This window comes from Chionomys nivalis, chromosome 22 (genome assembly GCF_950005125.1).
Source record: "Chionomys nivalis chromosome 22, mChiNiv1.1, whole genome shotgun sequence".
In the NCBI taxonomy this organism is placed as follows: domain Eukaryota; kingdom Metazoa; phylum Chordata; class Mammalia; order Rodentia; family Cricetidae; genus Chionomys; species Chionomys nivalis.
In genome coordinates, this window is record NC_080107.1 from 11,795,552 (window position 1) to 11,814,886 (window position 19,335).

The 19,335-nt window shown below is 40.8% G+C and overlaps 1 protein-coding gene and 1 long non-coding RNA gene across 3 annotated transcripts in view; one reads left to right on the forward strand and one right to left on the reverse strand.

Moving 5' to 3' along the window:
* The window catches only part of Hat1 (histone acetyltransferase 1), a 42,058-nt gene extending 26,021 nt beyond the window's left edge, over positions 1 to 16,037 (reverse strand). Inside the window, exons 1-3 of the mRNA XM_057755476.1 lie at positions 15,972 to 16,037; positions 14,244 to 14,348; positions 595 to 670 (exon numbers count right to left, since the gene is read on the reverse strand). Of these exons, the coding sequence (XP_057611459.1) occupies positions 595 to 670; positions 14,244 to 14,348; positions 15,972 to 15,978 (188 nt within the window). The 5' untranslated portion in view covers positions 15,979 to 16,037. The remainder of the gene's footprint in view (positions 1 to 594; positions 671 to 14,243; positions 14,349 to 15,971) is intronic.
* LOC130864735 (uncharacterized) overlaps positions 1 to 19,335 on the forward strand; it is a 65,352-nt gene that overhangs the window by 38,342 nt on the left and 7,675 nt on the right. The window lies entirely within an intron of this gene.

Sequence of the window (19,335 nt, forward strand, 5' to 3'; positions counted from 1 at the left end):
GCCTTTAACTCCAGTGTTGTGGGGAGTAGACAAAGGAGAACAGCCGGCACTTGCTGCCATTGGCCTAGCTCCAGGTTTCATTAGAGACCCTGTCTCAAAGGAATGAAGTAGAGTGACGGAGTAGGGTACCAACATCCTCCTCTTCTGTGCACTCCTATGTACACGTGTGTGCATGCACACACATACATTTCTTAAATTGCTTATTAATCATTGATAATACCTGGAACCTTGTAAATTTGGGGGTTATGCTATACTGGAAGTAGTATCACAAGAGGTAAAACTAAAAAACAGTAATGATAAATTTGAGTCCCGGATTATCTGACTCAGAACTCCAGCATTTTTATGTCTTTAGGCAACTGTTCAATCCCACCAAAACACAAAGTAGCAAATACAATACAGTGAGAATTAAAAATACAAGTTTATAGTAGTAAACAGTAGGTATTACATACATAGTGCTCAATGCATAAACTATTGTTCTAATATTTTTAGGATAAACTACATGAAAAAATGAGAGTAAAAAAATAAAATCTAACTTTAAAAGACAAAATAGTTTCTTGCTTTTAGACACATTAATTTGGCAAATATGTTACTTACTCATCCCCAAAGAGCTGATGGGTATATTCAGGAAAGAAAGTTCTAATATCATTCTCAAGATCTTCAGGAAAACGAACTGTTCAAAAAAATAAAATAAATAGACATGAAAGGTGACAAACATTTCTATTTCAAGAACTGTACTATAGTTAGGACACTACTAATATTGTTCTTAAAATATTTCTTCTCTTTACATGATTACACTAGATTCTCAAGAAACTGGTGAACCCTGAAAGCTTGATGATACTAAAATTTCAGCATCAAAACCCTATTTATTCTAAAGTTGAGAGACACTGTGCAATAAAAACATGATTTAGATTTTATTTTTCTATATTTTATACGCAATGAAAAATTTAAGAGGAAAACAAACCCAAAAGGATACTCTGAGATAAGGAAAACTACAGCACATAGGAAATGAGCACAATACTGTACAAAACAGTCTAACAAGAATAACCTAAGCTTGATATGTCCTTAACATGCCATCATAGAGAGAGAATGCTATCACTGTGCATGTACTGCAGTCAGAGACCACTACACAGTTGGTTATCTCCTTCCACTTTATTTGACTTGTGAGGCTTGAACTCAGACCATCAGGCTTATCCAGTTTAAGCCATTTCATCAGCCACCATCATTGTTTTATGACTGCGAGATGACATTTAATTTTTTATTGTTGCTTTCCCCTCTTAAAAATAATACTGCGTGGAGGCTGGAAAGATGACTTGCTGCCCTTCTAGAGAACTTGGGTTCAATTCCCAGCAACCAGAGAGTAGATTACAACTGTCTGCTAACTCCAACTACAGGGAATCCTATCCCTTCTTCAAGATCCAAGCACACATGTGGTACATATATATACATGAAGGTAATACAATCATACAAATAAAAATAAATCTTTTTTAAATTAAATTAAAAATTATGCTGCATGAGCCTAGGGTCACAGCTCAGCGCCTAGTATGACCAAGAGATCCTGAGTACAATCCCTATACTGCAAAACAAGCAATCAAAGTAATGTTGGAATGATACTCATATACATCTCTAGTACTTTTATGAATATGTAAGAGGGAAAATATTTGGTAGAAGAGTAACAGCACTGATGTTTCTTTATTCTGTCCTTCTTTTCCTTAGAAGGTTTCTCTGTGTATGTAGCCCCAGCTGTCCTAGAACTCACTCTCTACCAGGATGTCCTGGAACTCACTCTGTAGAGGTTACAAATGGCAAGGTAACTCTGTGCTGTGGGACAATGGTCTTGTACCCTGTGACTTGTATTGTTTTAATAAAACACTGATTGGCCAGTAGCCAGGCAGGAAGTAGAGGCAGGGCAACGAAAACAGGAGAATTCTGGGAAGAGGAAAGACTGAGAGTCTGCAGTTGTCACCAGACCAAGAAGAAGCAAGATGAGACTGCCACACTAATAAAAGGTACCAAAGCCATATGGCTAACACAGACATGAATTATGGACTAATGTCAGATGTAAGAATTAGTTAATAAGAAGCCTGTTCTAATAGGCCAACCAGTTTGTAATTAATGTAGACCTCTGTTTGTTTCTTTAGGACTGAATGGCTGCAGGACAGAACGGGACAGAAATCTCTGTCAACTCTTTGAGTACCCCTCTTTTCTTGGTTTTGTTCATTATCTTTAAAGCTTGTTAGAATTATTAAGTTCATTGAGTATAATTTTAAAAGAATGTATAGATAACTTAATTAGCTATAAAATACCATGTATGTAACTCAGATTCAACACTTATTTAAGAAGAGGGCCTAATGGCCTCACCTTGGAGTACCATGTGGCTAGGTGGCTAGGTATGACCTAGGATGACACCTAGGATGACCTAGGTCCACCTTGAAGTAACAACCATATATCTTGTTGCCATCTTGGTATCCATGTGACTCAACCACCCCTTCTCTTAGGTTAAAAAAAAATAACATGCCATGTGACTTCACCACCATCATGGTTAAAATGACCACATGCTATATATAAATCAACTAAAGCAATACCCATAAAACAACTAGATCCACTGAATCCTCTGTTTATCCTGTATCTCCCTTTCATTAGCCTAAGGAGGCAACACCAGGCTTCCAAGATGGTTTGTTTTGAAACTGTCATTAAAAAACTGGCATTTAGTACAAGCACTGATAAAAGAACCAGAAAAATGAGGTTCCCAGGCTCTTCTGTGGACAGTATTTATGTTATGGTTTTAAGTTTATTTTGATACTAAAGGATCTTTAATTCAGGAATTTTTATTTTGTGTTTGTTTTCAGTTTTTCAAGACAAGGTTTCTCTGTGTAACAGCCTACTTGTTCTGGAACTCACTCTGTAGACCAGGCTGGCTTAGAACTCAGAAATCTGCCTGCCTCTACCTCCAAGTCCTGGGATTAAAGATGTGTGCAACCACCAACTGACTAATTCAAGTATTTTTAAGACTCCAAACTTAATAAGAATAAAAACTGTAAAACCCTAATTTTATAAAATGCACCAACTTGGCCAAAGGTGGTGGCACACACCTTTAAACCTAGCAATTGGGAGGCAGAGGCAGACGAATCTCTGTGAGTTTGAGGCCAGCCTCGTCTACAGAGCGAGTTCCAGGACAGCCAGTTACACAGAAAGACCCTGTCTTGAAATACCCCCCCCACCACCAAAAAGAAGGAACTTGTTATAAACTGTTAAAGATAATCAAGACATGCAAGTTATTGGTCAGTCACTGTATAAATGATCAAATTATTTAATGTGCTCAGAACTGTTTGCAGTCATGCTACATATAAAAGTAATTTATTTACAGGGATAAGCTTGGAATGAGAGACCAATTTTTTATTTCCCATCATATAGTCTTCTGTTACCTCCCATCATACAACATTCTGTATATGTTGTCAAAATTAAGCCTGACACAAGTCAAAACAAGTTTAAATTTAAAAATTTAATGTAAAATAATATTCAAAATCATGTATAATTTTAAATATTGGTTATAAAAGATTGAATGCTTGAGTAAAATGAGTTAAATTTACAACATACTTGTGTTAAGTTTCAAACCCAGGGGACTAGAGAGATTGCTAAGCAGTTAAGATCACTGCTGCCCTTCCAGAGGACCTGGGTTCAATTCCCAACACTCATATAGCAGCTCACACCTATCTGTAACTCAGTTCCAGGGACTCTGACACCCTTGCACCAATGCACATAAAATTTAAATAAATTATTACTTAAAAAGTTTCAGACCCAGGACAAATGGCTGAGATGCTATTTAACATATCAAAGCAGACCTGGCCTCCAAGTTTTCCCATACCCCTCAGTGCTACCTATTACAGGCTATAGCTGACATATCCTGCCCTACTCCTGAACTCTCCAACCTAGAGGCCAGGCTGCCCTTCCCCAGAGGCTCTTTCCTATACTATCTAGACATTTTAGTTACCTGCCCCCTTTGTACCTTTAGGCTCCTGGTTGCTACACCTGGTTCCCCTCTCTCCCTTCTCCCCTCATGGCCTATTTCAGTCTGGTCATGTCTACTCTGGACTTTCTCAGATGTCCCTGTCTCTGGCTATGCTCTCTCCCTTTTCTCTATAATAAACTTTCTCCTTCACCATACCTAGGAGCAGCCATGTCCTTTCTTCTTTTCATTCAACTAGCATGGCAGGAGATTTCCCAGGCTCAAGTAGTTCCCTGTAGGCCCATATTTCTATATGGTGTGGCAGCCAGGCGCAAAAGCCCTAGGCCGGCCCCATCTGAGGCGGTCACGTAGCCCTGCAGACAGGCTGTCTCTGCCTAACAAAAGGTCAGGATGTTGTTGCTCCTTTCTTTGCAATTTGGAGGATGCCTTATAGAGATGCTGATTCAAGCCTACGTGACAGCTAACATACACAGTAGACAGGTACATGCGGACGTGACAAACCGCCATTCACGTGGTTACCTAGGGGACAGGTATTTTCCTGCCCAGTTTATGTGTTGGTATAAAAGCTGTTTGGATAATAAACACAGGGAGATCTTCAGGAGGAAGAAGCCTGAGATGCCCTTCCATGTAAGCTGTGTCTGATTATTCCTCTTGACTCTGTACCAGTACAGTTAGGGAAAATAGTTATCTGTGTTGGGGCCCACGGGCTGTAACAGCTCCTTTGGATAGAGGACAAGTTTCTCTGGATGGAGAAGCATTCCACTAGAGTTAAGTTGCAGGTTAGCCTCCTTACATGATGCACAGGAAATAAGACCTGCCTGTAGTAGGGGCTTCTGCCTCTGGCTGCCTCACCAGCTCCAACTGCAAGGCCTGACCATCTCTGGCTTTAAAGGCCAAACAATCAAAACAAACATCCTCCTTATGTAAAGATAAATTACTCCTATGTCTCATATGACAAGAGGAATGGATTTTCTTGCCTAATAGAGGATCTCAGAGTCTACACCCATATCCTAAATATCTCAGAGAGGCAAAAAGCTACTATTCTGCCATCAATGTCTTCTGAACTGACATATGAGAATGCTGTGAACAGGGGAACCTTATACATAGGCCTACTACCTGACTGATATAAGACCTGCATACTAGTTCAATTAGTCATGCCCTTTACCCTGTCATTCAATTCTTCCTCTCAGCAAAAACTAATTCCAGGGTCTATACCCTAACCATCTGTTCCCTCATTAAAGGAGGATGCCAGATACTCTATCATTAAACTTACAGCTTTGGAAAGTTATTCAGAATATCCAAGCAATGTCTTTTAGAGTTGGTTTTGTATCTGTAGAGTCAACAAAAGATTCTATTGATATCCCAAGCCTTCGTGTTCTTCAGGAGATGACTTGGAGATTCTCTCCAACCTGAGCTCACCTGTGGTGATCAATACTATAATCTACTTTTTACCTAGACAGCACTCCAGGACCAATGCCTGAACTCTTACCTTAAAGCCTACAAGAAATACACAGGCTTTAGTATTGATGTTTGTGGATGTTTTCTAAGACATTCCAAAAACCAATATTTATTAAAGCTCGTTTAATTTGGTTATCTTGCTTTATAAATTATGACTCTAAACAATCAATTTTTAAATAGAATGATGTTAAGAAATATGCTTACTACTGATGGTATGTGGTGACCAATTTGTCCATTTGCAGAAGAGTTAGCTTTAGCCTTCTTTGTTAATTCAATCTATGACGTATATTACTTACTACAAATTTGACATGAAAGCCTGGTGGTGGTAGCACACACCTTTAATCCCAGCAATCGGAAGGCAGAAGCAGACAGATCTCTAGGTTCGAGGTCAGCCCGGTCTACAGAGTGAGTTCCAGGACAGTCAGGGTTACAAAGCAAAACCCTGTCTCAGGAAAACAAAAACAAATTTAACATGACTGCTTCCATCTTTCAACTGCTGGTTGAGTGCTTAGAATGAAAATGTAAAGATTTTTAAAAGGTTCTTTTGAATAGGGTTAATTTTAGAAAATTTTGTAAAGCGAATCATTTATTCTTAATAAAGCAGACACTATCTCTAGAAGTATACTTTTTAAACTGAAAATTAAAAATTTCTTTTTTGGGAAGTACAGCTACAATTACATTGTCTCTTGAAATATAACAATTTGATGTTAACAAAAATGTATTGTCATGTTTTCAAATAGTAGATATGGTCATTTAAAGTAATAATCTCAATTTTAAAAAATTTTAACCTTATCAGATTGTTTCTAACCAAAAAATTTTGTTTTACTTAAGATGTTTTTGTTTATTAAATACTACTGTTAATATTTAAGACAAATAAACAGAGTATATCATATGTAAAAGCAAAGAATATCATTTAGATACTTTCTGTTCAGATTCATTCCTTGAATGCTGCTAGGTTTAATTGACTTCTTTTACAAATGCTTCCAGGTGCTTGTTACATAGGCAGAAGTCTGACATAAACACACAGCTAATTAGCTACCCTACTACCTACAGAATTCTGGTGCATGGTCCAGCCAATTCTTTTGTTTTGTTTTGTTTTGTTTTGTTTTGTTTTGTTTTGTAGACAGGGTTGGCCTGGAAGTAGCTCTTGTAGACCATGCTGGCCTCGAACTCACAGAGATCCTCTTGGCTCTGTCTCCTGAGTGCTGGGATTAAATGTGTGCACCACAGCCACCTGGCCCGGCCAGTTCTACTAACTGCATTTAACTCATGCTAATCTTGACGGAAAAGTTTTCCTCATGTAACTTTGTGTCTCCACAAAGTTGTACAGTTATTACCGCCTGACTTATGCTCTGGATCTTTGCCAACTGTTAACTTTGATGGACCCTCTTTTGAAGCACTCTTAACTGCTGCTCCCATCACTCTTCCGTCAGCCTTGAAGCAGTTATTGAAATGCTCCCAAACCCTTAAAAGCAATTTGGGTGACTTCTAAAAGGGACTAATGGGCCATGGGCCATGCAACTCATCCCTTTTCTTGCCACTCTGAACACTGTTTGGGGGACTCAGAACTAAAACAGCTGGGCGGAAGCCTTCTTTTGCATCAGTTACTCCCCTCACCAGCTCAGATCAGCTTACCATCTTTCAGGACCAGCTCAACTCCTTGACTGCTGCAGTACTCCACAATTAAAAAGGACCAGATATAACTCCTGGGATGGGATTTGTGCTCTCCTCCATGAACACGCTGCTTCCAAACCAACACATCCTAACTGGTTTGAAATGAAGCCTACAGACAGGGACCAGATTTCAACCACAAGCCTCCTATGTATGGGCTCTGGTTCTCTCCTATTTTGGTTCATCCTCTTGCTCACTCCTTTCCTCATTATCCTCATACTTACATTTTTACTCGGTCTTTTAAATGTTTTACTTACTGAACTACATCCTCCACCTGTTGTAGAGTATTATTTTAAGGTGTGTTACATTTGTTTATGCTCTGGAACATTTGTTTAACAATGTAAAGATGTGCTGCTTTTGTTTATGCTGCATTTGTTTAACTCTATGAAGCTGTGATTCTTTGCCTGTCTGAAACACCTGATGGTCTAATAAAGAGCTGAACAGCCAATAGCAAGGCAGGAGAAAGGATAGATGGGGCTGACTGGCAGAGAGAATAAATAGAAGGAGAACTCTGGAAAAAAGGAGGAGCAAGAAAACAAGAGTAGGATGTCATGGCCAGCCACCTACCAAGTAAGAAAAGGAAAAGCCCAGAGCCAAAAGGTAGGTGGGGTAATTTAAGAAAAACTGGCTAGAAACAAGTCAAGCAGGCCAGGCTGTGGTGGAGCAAGCCTTTAATCCCAGCACGCAGGAGGCAGAAGCAGGCGGATCTGAGTTTGAGGCCAGCCTGGTCTACAGAGCTAGTTCCAGAACAACTAGGGCTGTTATGCAGGGAAACCCTGTCTTGAAAAACGGGGGGTGAGGGGGTGGGGGGGTAACAGGAGGGACGGGACAAGTTGAGCTAAGGCCGGCCATTTCTAAGTAATAAGACTTAGTGTGTATTTATTTGGGAGCTGGGTGAGTTTTTTTAAAAAAAAAAAAACTATCCAAACAAAATGTTCCACGCAAGTTTTCCCAATAGCTTGCACCCCTCAACAGTTCCATGTGTTTTTAATACACCAGCAAAAAGATCTTGTAGATGCTATAGGGAAACTCTAGCTGAAAGGGTCCTTCATCCCTTTCACCTCAGGCCAGATGCAATTCTTTGATTAGTCCTCTATTTTCTCCTGTTCCCTTCCTTTAACGCTCTGTAGCTCCCTACTACTTCCATGGCTCATCTGGCAATAGGAGCAGCCACTGTCATCCCGAGTCAACTCTGCCTACTTTCTCCCACCTCTGTTCCTCTCCATTCCTCATCCTTCCTGGGAATCTCATTTGTACACTGTAACCAAATCATCCGCTTATAGTTCTCTAATAATAACTTTCCAAATCTCTTCACAGACACATGATGGCACACTGCAACCGATCAAGTTAACCCCCGGCACATTACCAGAGGATCCCTTCTTCAGTGGACTCAGATCTATTCCCCCCACTGACAAAAACAGCTACAACACCCCTGCCTGACATTCTCAATATCTTCTGAGTTAGAAATGATAGTTTCCCACTGAAAGACCACATTTCCCAGTTTCCCTTGCAGACTATAGAAATCATTTCTGCCCATCCCATCTTCCTCTGTTGGTATCTTGGCCATCCATACACATGGGTGACAGTATTTCCTCACTGTGAATAAACATGGTCAGACTAAGCCTCTTAAAACATCCAGCATCTCCACAGCTGCCTAACATTGGTCATGATGTCTCTTAGCAAAAGAAAAGAAACTAAAACAGAAGTTGATACCAGGGCCTGGGATATTCCTGTGACAGGCCTGACCACGTTGCTTGTTGGAACAATGTGGACTCTGGGACTTTGAACTAAGAAAGTTGTTGACTGCTTTAAGCAGAGCTAAATGGAGCATCCTAATGGAAGAGTTGGAAGAAAGCAGTGCTGAGAGCAATGTAGAATATGGAGGCTCCGGCTCAAGAGGTTTCTGAAGGGACTAACATTAGCAACTTGGCTAGAGACTATTCTTGTAATATTTTGGCAAAGAAACATGGCTTCATTTTGCCATTGTCTTAAGACTGCTGGAGGCTAAATTGAAGTTTTTTGATTAATGGCAATGGCAAAGATTTCAATACAGCCTAGTACTGACTATGTCCACATGGTTATTAGTGATGATTATGCAGATCTACAATGAAAAAGAGAAAATGGGACAAAATATGTATTTTGAGGAGAAAAAGAATACCATGAAATTTTAATGTTGGAGTCAGATCCTGTACTCAAAGAGATACGAAATTTAAGAAAGGGTTTAAGGAAAAATGGAATAAAGAAGTGGTGCCCTGTGGTAGTCTGAATGTAATCGGCCTCCATAATCTCATAGGGAGCAGCACAATTAGGAGGTATGGCTTTGCTGGAGTGGGTCTTGTTGGAGGAAGTGTGTCACTGTGGGGGTGGGCTTTGAGGTTTCCTATGTTTAGGATACTGCCTGTTGCTTGCAAGCCAAGATGGAGCCAGCACCATGTCTGCCCCGTATACTGCCACACCCCCCACCATGATGATCATGGACTAAAACCTTTGAAACTGTAAACAAGCCACCCCAATTAAATGTTTTCTTTATAAGAGTTGTCGTGGTCATTATGTCTCTTCACAGGAATAGAAACCCTAGCTAAAGCATGCCCCCAGGACAAGACCCCACCCAGCTAAGCTTCCAACATGTTATTCAACAAAGGAAAGCACCAAGTCAAAGTTTATACAAATATAATTCAAGGAGGGGGGCAAGTTCCAGCCTGGCAGCAGAACTTAGCAGCTTTAATGAAGTGTTCTGGCTTCCTCAACAAAAATATAGAAGCTATGGAAAGGAACGTCCTTCAAGGTTAAAGAATACTGCTGAGACCAAGAAAGGTCATTATATGAAAGTTATAAAAGTGAAGCTTGGATTATGTTGAAGACCACAAGATGTTGGAGATGCAAGAGCCATGAGATATCTTTTACTAAGGAGAGTTGCACAGAGGATGTTGAACCAGTCCAAAAGACAGACATTTGTTGCAGCCAACAAAGCTGAAAAGAGTGGGAGATCTCAAGAACCCTGTGACATCAAACACGTTAGGATTTGGAGTTTGCCCTGCTAGATTTCAATTTTTCTTTGGTCCAGTATTTCCTCACTATACCTACCCAACCCTCCCTTTTGTAAAGTATATTCTGTGCCACTATATGTTGAAAATATGTAATTTATGTATTTTAATTTTACAGGGAACTATAAGACACTGCCTTGAGTCTAAAAAGACACAATTTTGGGACTCTTTAGTGTTGAGGCTGTAAAGGACGATGGGCACTTTTGCAGTTAGACTCTAATACATTTTGCATTATGCTATGGCTACAAGCCTATAGGAGCCAGGGAGTGGAATTTCATTATTTGAGTGAGAATGGCACATATATTTGAATGTTTGGTTCCTAGTTTAGGGATTGTTTAGGAAGGAATCAGTGTGACCTTGTTGGAGGAGGTATGTCAGTGGAGGTAGGTTCTGGGGTTTCAAAAGTCTATGCCAGGCCCAGTCTGTCTCTGACCCTTGCTTGTGGATCAGATGTAAGTTCTCAGCCACTGTTTCAGCATCATACTTTCCTGCCTGCTGGCAAGAGCCCCAGCATGATGATCATGGACTAACACCATGAAACTGTAGCAAGCCACAAATTAAATGTTTTCTCTTACAAATTGCCTTGGTCATGGTGCCTCTTTCTAGCAGTAAGAGTGTAGTAACTAAGACACTACTTAAGGCAGACTAATCCACTGAGAAATGGGAGTACTTTCCTCTTATATGCGCAGACATCAAATCTTTAAGTACCCCTGCTTCTCCCAGTAATTTTCCCTTGTCTGATATTCTTGGTATCAACATATGAACATACCATTATCCTTTCCTCCAACCTTTTAAATCTTGTCCCACTAGAGAGATGGGCCAGTTAAGTGCTTATTGCTCTTAAGCAGTTTGGTCCCAGCACACCACATCAGGCTGCTTACAACTGCTTGTAAATCCAGCTCCAGGGAATCACATACCCTTCTTTGGCCTCCATGTGCTCAGATGCGTAGATACATGTAAATAAAAATATTTTAAAAAAATTATCTTAGAGGCAGGTGGATCTCTGTGAGTCGAGGCCAGCCTGGTCTACAAGAGCTAGTTCCAGGACAGGAACCAAAAGCTACGGAGAAACCCTGTCTCAAAAATCCACAAAAAAAGAAAGAAAGAAAGAAAGAAGGAAGGAAGGAAGGAAGGAAGGAAGGAAGGAAGGAAGGAAGGAAGGAAGGAAGGAAGGAAGGAAAAAAATTATCTTACAGGGAGCGAGCAGTAGTGGCACACACCTTTAATCCCAGTATCACAGAGGCAGATGGATCTCTGTGAATTCAGGGCAGCCTGATCTACAGAGCAAGTTTCAGGACAGCTAGAGCTACAAAGAAAAACCCGTCTCAAAAAAAAAAAATCTTCTGATAAGATTAGTATCTGATAAAGTAGATGTCAATATAAAGCAAGATGAGCTATAGAGGGGACAACAAAGATGATGAGATGTCCTTATGACTAGAATGGAGGAGAAATATTTTATAACAGTTATAAACGCATGGATAATCTACCAGTTGGTAGACTGCCTACCATGTGCAAGGCTCTGGCTTTGATTTCTAGTACCGTAGAAACTGGACGTGGCTTCACACATCTATAATCCCAACAATACAAGTGTCAACCTAAGGATTATTAAGAGTGCTGGTTCTCAACCTTCCTAATGCTGCACTCCTTTAATACAGTTACAATAGTACAGTTAATACCATAAAATTATTTTTTAAATAATCTTTCTTTTTTTTTTTTTTAATATTTATTTATTTATTATGTATACAATATTCTATCTGTGTGTATGTCTGCAGACCAGAAGAGGGCAGCAGACCTCATTACAGATGGTTGTGAGCCACCATGTGGTTGCCGGGAATTGAACTCATGACCTTTGGAAGAGCAGGCAATGCTCTAAACCACTGAACCATCTCTCCAGCCCCAATAATCTTTCTTAAAATTAATTTTATGTGCATTGATATGACTGTGAGATCCCCTGGAACTAGAGTTACAGACAGCTGTGAGCTTCCTTGTGTGTGCTGTAAACTGAACCTGGGGCCTCTGAAGTAGCAGTCAGTGCTCTTAACCACTGAGCCATCTCTCCATCCCCATAAAATTATTTTTGTTGCTATTTCATAAATATAATTTTGCTACTATTATGAATCACAATTTAAATATCTAATATGCAGGGTATCTGATATTTGACCTTGTGAAAGGGTCGTTCAGCCTCCCCAAAGGGGCTGTGACCTACAGGTTGAGAATCACTGGATTAGGAGATGTAGCTCAGCAATAGAAATACAAATTATCAAGAGATTAACATGTGGCTGGAGAGATGGTTCAGCAGCTAAGACACTGTGTTTATCTTGCAGAGGACCTAGGTAGCTTCCCAGCATCCACATGGTAGCTCACAACCATCTATTTCAGGAAATCGAACCCTCTCTTCTGATCTCCAAGGGCACCAGGCACACATGTAATGAATGCTAGGGCTCTTTGGAGAAATGTTAATTCAGGACTATGAAGACCTGAACTTGGATGCTAAGGCCCTCAAAACAAGCCGTGTGGTCTCACATGTACCTGTGACCTCAGTGTTGTGGAAAATGGAGGCAGGGAGGCAGGAAGATAACAGGGCTTGCTGGCTGCCAGGCTAGCAGAAAAAAATGAGAGTTCCAAACATAGAGATATACCCTGCCTCAAAGGAATGTTAGAGAGCAATGAGGGTAGAACATTCCATAAACATCCTCCATGTGCATCCATAGACACACATGTGTATATGTACAAACATACAGACTTCTGATCACACCCCACTACACATGATAGCAAAAGTATAATTAAACTAAAATCAATGTTGACAAGGATATGAAGAAATTAGAACTGTGTTCATTATTTGTAGTATTTAAAATGGTACAGTAGCTATGGAAAACAGTATGGCAGTTCCTTTAAAAATCACATATACTGAAATAGAATGCACCTTTAAACCCTGAGTTCGAGGATAGCCTGGTCTACAGAGTTCCAGGACAGAAAAACCCTATCTCAAAAAACCAAAACCAAACAAACAAAATACAACAAAACCAAAACAAAGGAAAAAGATTAGCAACTTAGCAATTACTAAGTATTTCCTATATGTCAAGTGTATTTGCATTGAACTTCATAACTAAAGTTCCTAACTTTATAACTACATTTTAGAGAAGAGGAAACTAAGATATGGAAAGCAATGTAATATTCAAGATTCACAAAACATTATTTTTTCTACTGAAGCACATGATTTTAGTACTTAGTTTTGCCACAAACTAATTTTGAAACATTTCCACTGTGCCCAAAAAGAAATTCTACACCTACTGTCCCTACATTTAGCCTGGGCAATGATCTCTACTGTTGGTCTTTATGGATGTCTTTTCTAAACATTTCATACAAATGGAATCATACACTCTGGTGACTTTTCCTGGCTTCTTTTACTTAGCATGTTCTCTACATTAGGCTTCTCCACATTATAGCAGGAATCAGGATGTCATTCCTTTTTACTGTCAGATAGTATTCCATTGACTAGCTATAGAACACTTTATCTTACCAACTGCTTGATCTGAGTTGTTCACACCATTTGGCTATTGTGAATAATACAACTACTGAGTACTCATGTGCTTTTAGATGAACAACATCCTCACTTCTCTTGAACAGACACTTCAGAGAACTGCTGGCTCATATACGTAATTTTTGCTTATTTGTTTTTTAAAGATCCACAAAACTAAAGTTATTATCTTATACTGACCACTAATGCATGATTTTTTTCACATCCTCACCAACACCTGTTATTGTCTATCACTTTCTTTTCTTCTTTTCTTTGGTTTTTTGAGACCAGGCTTCTCTGTGTAGTTTTGGTGTTTATCATTTTTGAAAGCAAGCGAGTATTTTTAAGAAGCTGAGACTACATATACCTATGACTTTGCCACAGTATCTTTCCCATGTGCTAAACTGCCATCTTCCGCCTACCCATTCCACAGTGTAACTCGAGACTGCCGAAAATCTCAATTTCACAAACGCAGGAAATTCCAGTTAAATCATTATTCTTAACATAAAACTTTATTTCAAATTTAAAAGGCTATGTTATATACACACTCAGTTGCACACATGAAGGCATTCTGAAATGGCTTACGTACCTAACTTTAGTTCAATTGCTGTGTTGGTATTACATTTGTACTCCGCCAACTTCTTCTCCACCGCACTCTTATACTCTACCAGAAATTTCTCCATGGCACCAAATCCTAGAAGAGGTGTTGAAAGTGACTTAAATACCTACAAGCAGGATTTTTATCTGAAGTGGTCTAAGGATGAGCTGGGAAACAGGCTACAACAGTACAGATCACTCTCCATGAACCTTTCAACAAATATACTGCCTATGAATACCTCATAAAACGGAAAGAAAACAAGACCACCTTTACGTCAGACCTGTAATCCCGTCATTCAGGAGGCGATGACAGGACTGAGCAGGAGGCCAGCGTAACCTGCATCATGATTACAAAACCTATGTCAAGTAATCTCTGCTGTAGAAACTACCTGTAAGCATGTACTGTATCCGCCCCATGTCTCATTCAGTAACTCAGGCCAAGGAAGGGGTTTAATTGATGGGCACCAGACTAGGCAGTGGTGGGGCTCAAATTTGAATTTTGACGTAATTCTTATTATACAGCAACTCTTCTTTGGTCCCAGGGTACCCCAATACCCTACTGGACAACTTCATTCGGTGGAACAGTCCTGTCTTAAACACGTGCAAATTTCAAACTCCACAGTTTACTAATACAGCCTAACTATGAAAGAGGGGTGTTTAACAATGGAGTGACACAGTGTAAAGGTGCGGGGGAAAACGACAAGAATCTACCCATCACTACAAAAGATAGGTAACTGTAAAAAAGAAACGCCATCAAAACACTTCAATGGCAATTCATACTTTTTGTTTGAAATTTATTTTTATTTTATGTGCATTGGTGTTTTGCCTGCTTGTACGTCTGTGTGAGGGTGTTGGGTCCCCTAGAACTGAAGTTACAGACAGTTCTAAATTGCCATGTGGGTGCTGGGAATTGAACCCGGGTCCTCTGGTAGAACACTCAGTGCTCTTTATCACTGAGCCATCTTTCCAGCCCCGTTTGTTTGTTTTATAAAGACAAGGGTTTCACTGTGTAGCCCTGGCTGTCCTGAAATTCACTCTGGGGGACCAGGCTGGCCTCAAACTCACAGAGATCCTCCTGCCTCTGCCTCCTGGGTGCTGGGATCAAAGGTGTGCGCCACCAAGGCCTGGCAACTTAAACATTCTTAAACCCTGAAGACTGGAAGACTCAAGTGAATGAACCAGAATAAGACAATTCCACTACATACAGTACAGAAGTCCCTCGCAAAAAGAAGTCTGGCACTGCAGAAACGTCTTTCTCACAGGATATCCAGAAATGACCTCAGGGATCCTAAAAGGGTGAGAGACCCAGACTGTGCCCAGCACCAGGTCAGTGCAGCACTGCGCTCGCCCAGAAGCTGACCGTGGCGGAGGTGGGCAGGGCCCTGGGAGATCAGCTGGCGGGAACGGGACAGCAGTGGGCAAAGTGGAACGGAGCAAAACAGGCCCCGAGGAGGCCCGCGCTCCGCCCCGGGTTCGCCGACTCTCGAGCAGGGCCCTTCGGGCCACGGAAGGCGCGGAGAGCAAGCACTGGGGGCGGCGGCGCCGAGCGCGGCCCACCGGGGGTCAGTCTCGGACGCTCGGTGCCCCGCGACACGGAGAGGCCTTCTAGAACTCCGGCGAAAGCGAGAAAGTTCCAGGCGGCCGCTGTCACAGTCGCCTAGACGTTCTTCCCCAGAACCGCCCGCCGCCTCCCCCGGCTAAACTTTTCCCGGGAACTTACCCGCCATTTCCGAGCTGTGAGCGCCCGCGGCTGAGGAAGGACAAATCAACCCGCGCGCTCCCGGGCCGGAAGTGACCGCAGTGGCTGACGCATTCCCCCCGCCCATCCTCGGCGAGGCACGAGCCAATGAGGAGAGGAAACTCGGGGCGCGCGGCGGCGGAAGTGCCTCGGAGGGCGGGGCCGGGACCGTGAGAAGGCGCGAGCGGTTGCCTAGCCACCGCGAGTGCGCAGATCCCCGCTCGGGGCTTCCGCACCCAAGCCGGCGCAGTCGCTGGCGGCCGCAGAAGCTCGTGGGAATGAGCGTTAATTCCCGGACAGCTTAAGGCGCTTTTGTCCTCGCCCTCGCGATGGTTGAAAAGCCTTCCCTTTGACCCGAACGCAAGTTTTTAGGTGGAGGTTTCATTCCGAAGTTTTAGTAAACTTTTTACTTGTTTCCATAAGCCCATTTTAAATACACGTTTTCGCTGTGTATTTTATTCGTATTTTGGAGCTGGGTATTCAACTCAGTCATGTTTATGCTGGGCAAAACACTTTGACACTGGCCTATTACAAACTCCCTTATGATTTCATTATGATAAGAGTGTCGTGTTGAAGAACTCAGAGCGGGCGGTGGGGGCGCGCGCCTTTAATCCCAGCACTCAGGCAGAGGAAGGAGAATCTCAGTGAGTACAAGGGGAGCCTGGTCTACAGAGTGACTTCCAGTACAGCAAGGCCACACTGAGAAACCCTGTCTCGAAAAACCAAAAGAAGAAAGAAAAAAAGAAGAAGGAGGAAAGGAAAGAAAGAGAATCAGCCCAAGGAAGCAAAATTGCCAAATTCATCCTCAGTTTTCTGTAGTCTCTGAAGAGCCCAATTCTCCAGATACTCAGGCCTCGTATTAATGTTAACTTTATAAAGATGCCCTTCCTGAAGATAAAGATCAGAAAAGGTGATGATAACACCGATACCTTTTCAGTCATTATGTTCAGATAGAAAACTGAAGTCGATGCTATTAATGGTAAATCAGAACCCAAGATAGAGGACCCATGAAATCACTCAGCGGGTGAGGGTACGTGCTACCAAGTCTGACAGCCTGAGTTTGATTCCCAGGCCCCACATAGTGGAAATAAGGAACCCACGCCTATAAGTTGTCCTCTGACCTCTATGACACATAACACACAAAGAAGTAAATAAATTTCATTAAAAGTTAAAAAAAAACAATATTTAAAATGTTTTTTTCAAATGACAAGATGTATCACTTTCCAGATCTTAGGACAAGGTAATATATTGATAGTTATTAATTTCATGAATTATTAATCTTGGTCTATATATAATGACGTATATGTTACCATATCCTAAAGAGGATTTGAGAATATGATTGAGCCGGGCAGTAGTGGCACACACCTTTAATCCCAGCACTCAGAAGGCAGAAGCAGGTGGATCTCTGAGAGCTTGAGGCCAGTTTGGTCTACAAGAGCTAGTTCCAGGACAGGCTCCAAAGCTACAGAAAAACCCTGTCTCAAAAAAGTCAAAAAGAAAAAGAAAAGAAAAAAAGAGAATATGATTGATAAAGCTGCAGAATGAGTTTCTACAAAAAAACCTATGCTGTTGTGTTGTATGTGAGCAAGATCATGGAGCCAAGTAGAATATTCAGTGACCTATGAGTCCAGTTCTACTCCTATTTACTGGTTGACCTTGTTTCTTTTACTATACAGAGATAATAATACCTTCCCAGCCACCACACTGAGTTCCTTGGAAAATCAAATGGATATTTATAGAGGAGCTTTGTAAACTCTGACATGCTATGTAAATATGATAACATGATAGCATTGAGTCTAGTAAAACATCTGTCAAAGGCATTTTTCTTTGTGTGTATGTGTGTAGAAGGAGGGCACTTGTTTGTTTCCGGCCACCCAGAACCGAAATAATCACACAGGAAACTGTATTAATTAAAACACTGCTTGACCCATTAGCTCTAACTTCTTATTGGCTAACTCTTCCATCTCTTTTAGTCTGTACATCACCACAAAATCATGGCTGACTAGCAAAGTTTCAGCATGTCAATCTTTGGTGGCGGATCCATGGCATCACTCTGAATCCGCCTTCTTGCTCCCCGCTTTCAGTCCAATTGTCTCTGCCTACCTAAGTTCTGCCCTATCAACAGGCCAAGGCAGTTTCTTCATCCTTTAATGGTAATCACAACACATAGAGGGGACTCTCACATCACCTCCCTTTTTCTGTTTAAATAAAAAAGAATACTTTAACATAGTAAAATTACATATAACAAAACAGTTATCAAGCAAGAATTACAGTTCTTAATTATATATTACATTTTTTAAATGAACTACACAATTACAATACCTTAATCAAGAGCAGAAATATACATACAAGATTGACCTTAAAATTGTATCAATAAACTAAGATTGATACCAATGCAAATCTCTATAGCTATCCCCCTTTAAATGTAAACAAACAATTATAAACAATATTTGGGAATATGGGCATAGTTGTTTTGCTCCAAACTGCTTCCTGCTGTTTATTGGGTGAAGTATTTTCTTTGTGGGGGTGTTCACAGCAACCTTTCAGAGGGTCTCGGTACATCAAATCATATTAGCCTGGAATGAATCCACAGGTTCTCTTCCTCTGAGGAGACAAAAGAAGAACCTCTTTTCCAAAGCACCATATCCTTAGACCCAAATTCTGAAGTCAAGATACCTTTATAATATACATGCTAGTTTAGCTTAGCAGCCCATACAATGAAATGTCTCTCTGTACTTAGCTCCTTCACAGTCAAAAAAATTCAAAGAAAACACAATAATATACATAATCCAGACTCTCTTTGTATATTCCATCTTTACATGGCTTATTTTTCTTTACTCCTTTTAATCTATGACTCTCTGTACTCTATCTCTTTAGGAGTTTATTTAAACGATTTACTTCTTTTCCAACTCTCTATATTCTTTTTTCTTCTCTCTCCCAAGCCTACATACATTTATCCAACACTATGACCCATTTAGAGGTCTTTATTATCTGGATTTGTCTTTATTGCATATCTGTAATTATTTTCTGAGCAGACGTGCTTCTTAAGATGCTAAGTGCTTAAAAATCTAAGCTGTGAGGCTGGAGAGATGGCTCAGTGGTTAAGAGCACTGGCTGCTCTCGCAGAGGTCCTGAGTTCAATTCCCAGCAACCACATGGTGGCTCACAACCATCTGTACTAAGATCTGGCACCCTCCTCTGGTGTGTAGGCATACATGGAGGCAGAATGTTGTATATATAGTAAATAAATAAATATTTTTTTAAAAAAAAGAATATAAGCTGGGACATTACTAGGTCAAATAAGGTACTTCCTGCTTGCCCCGCCCAGTTTGGATGATTTCTAGAT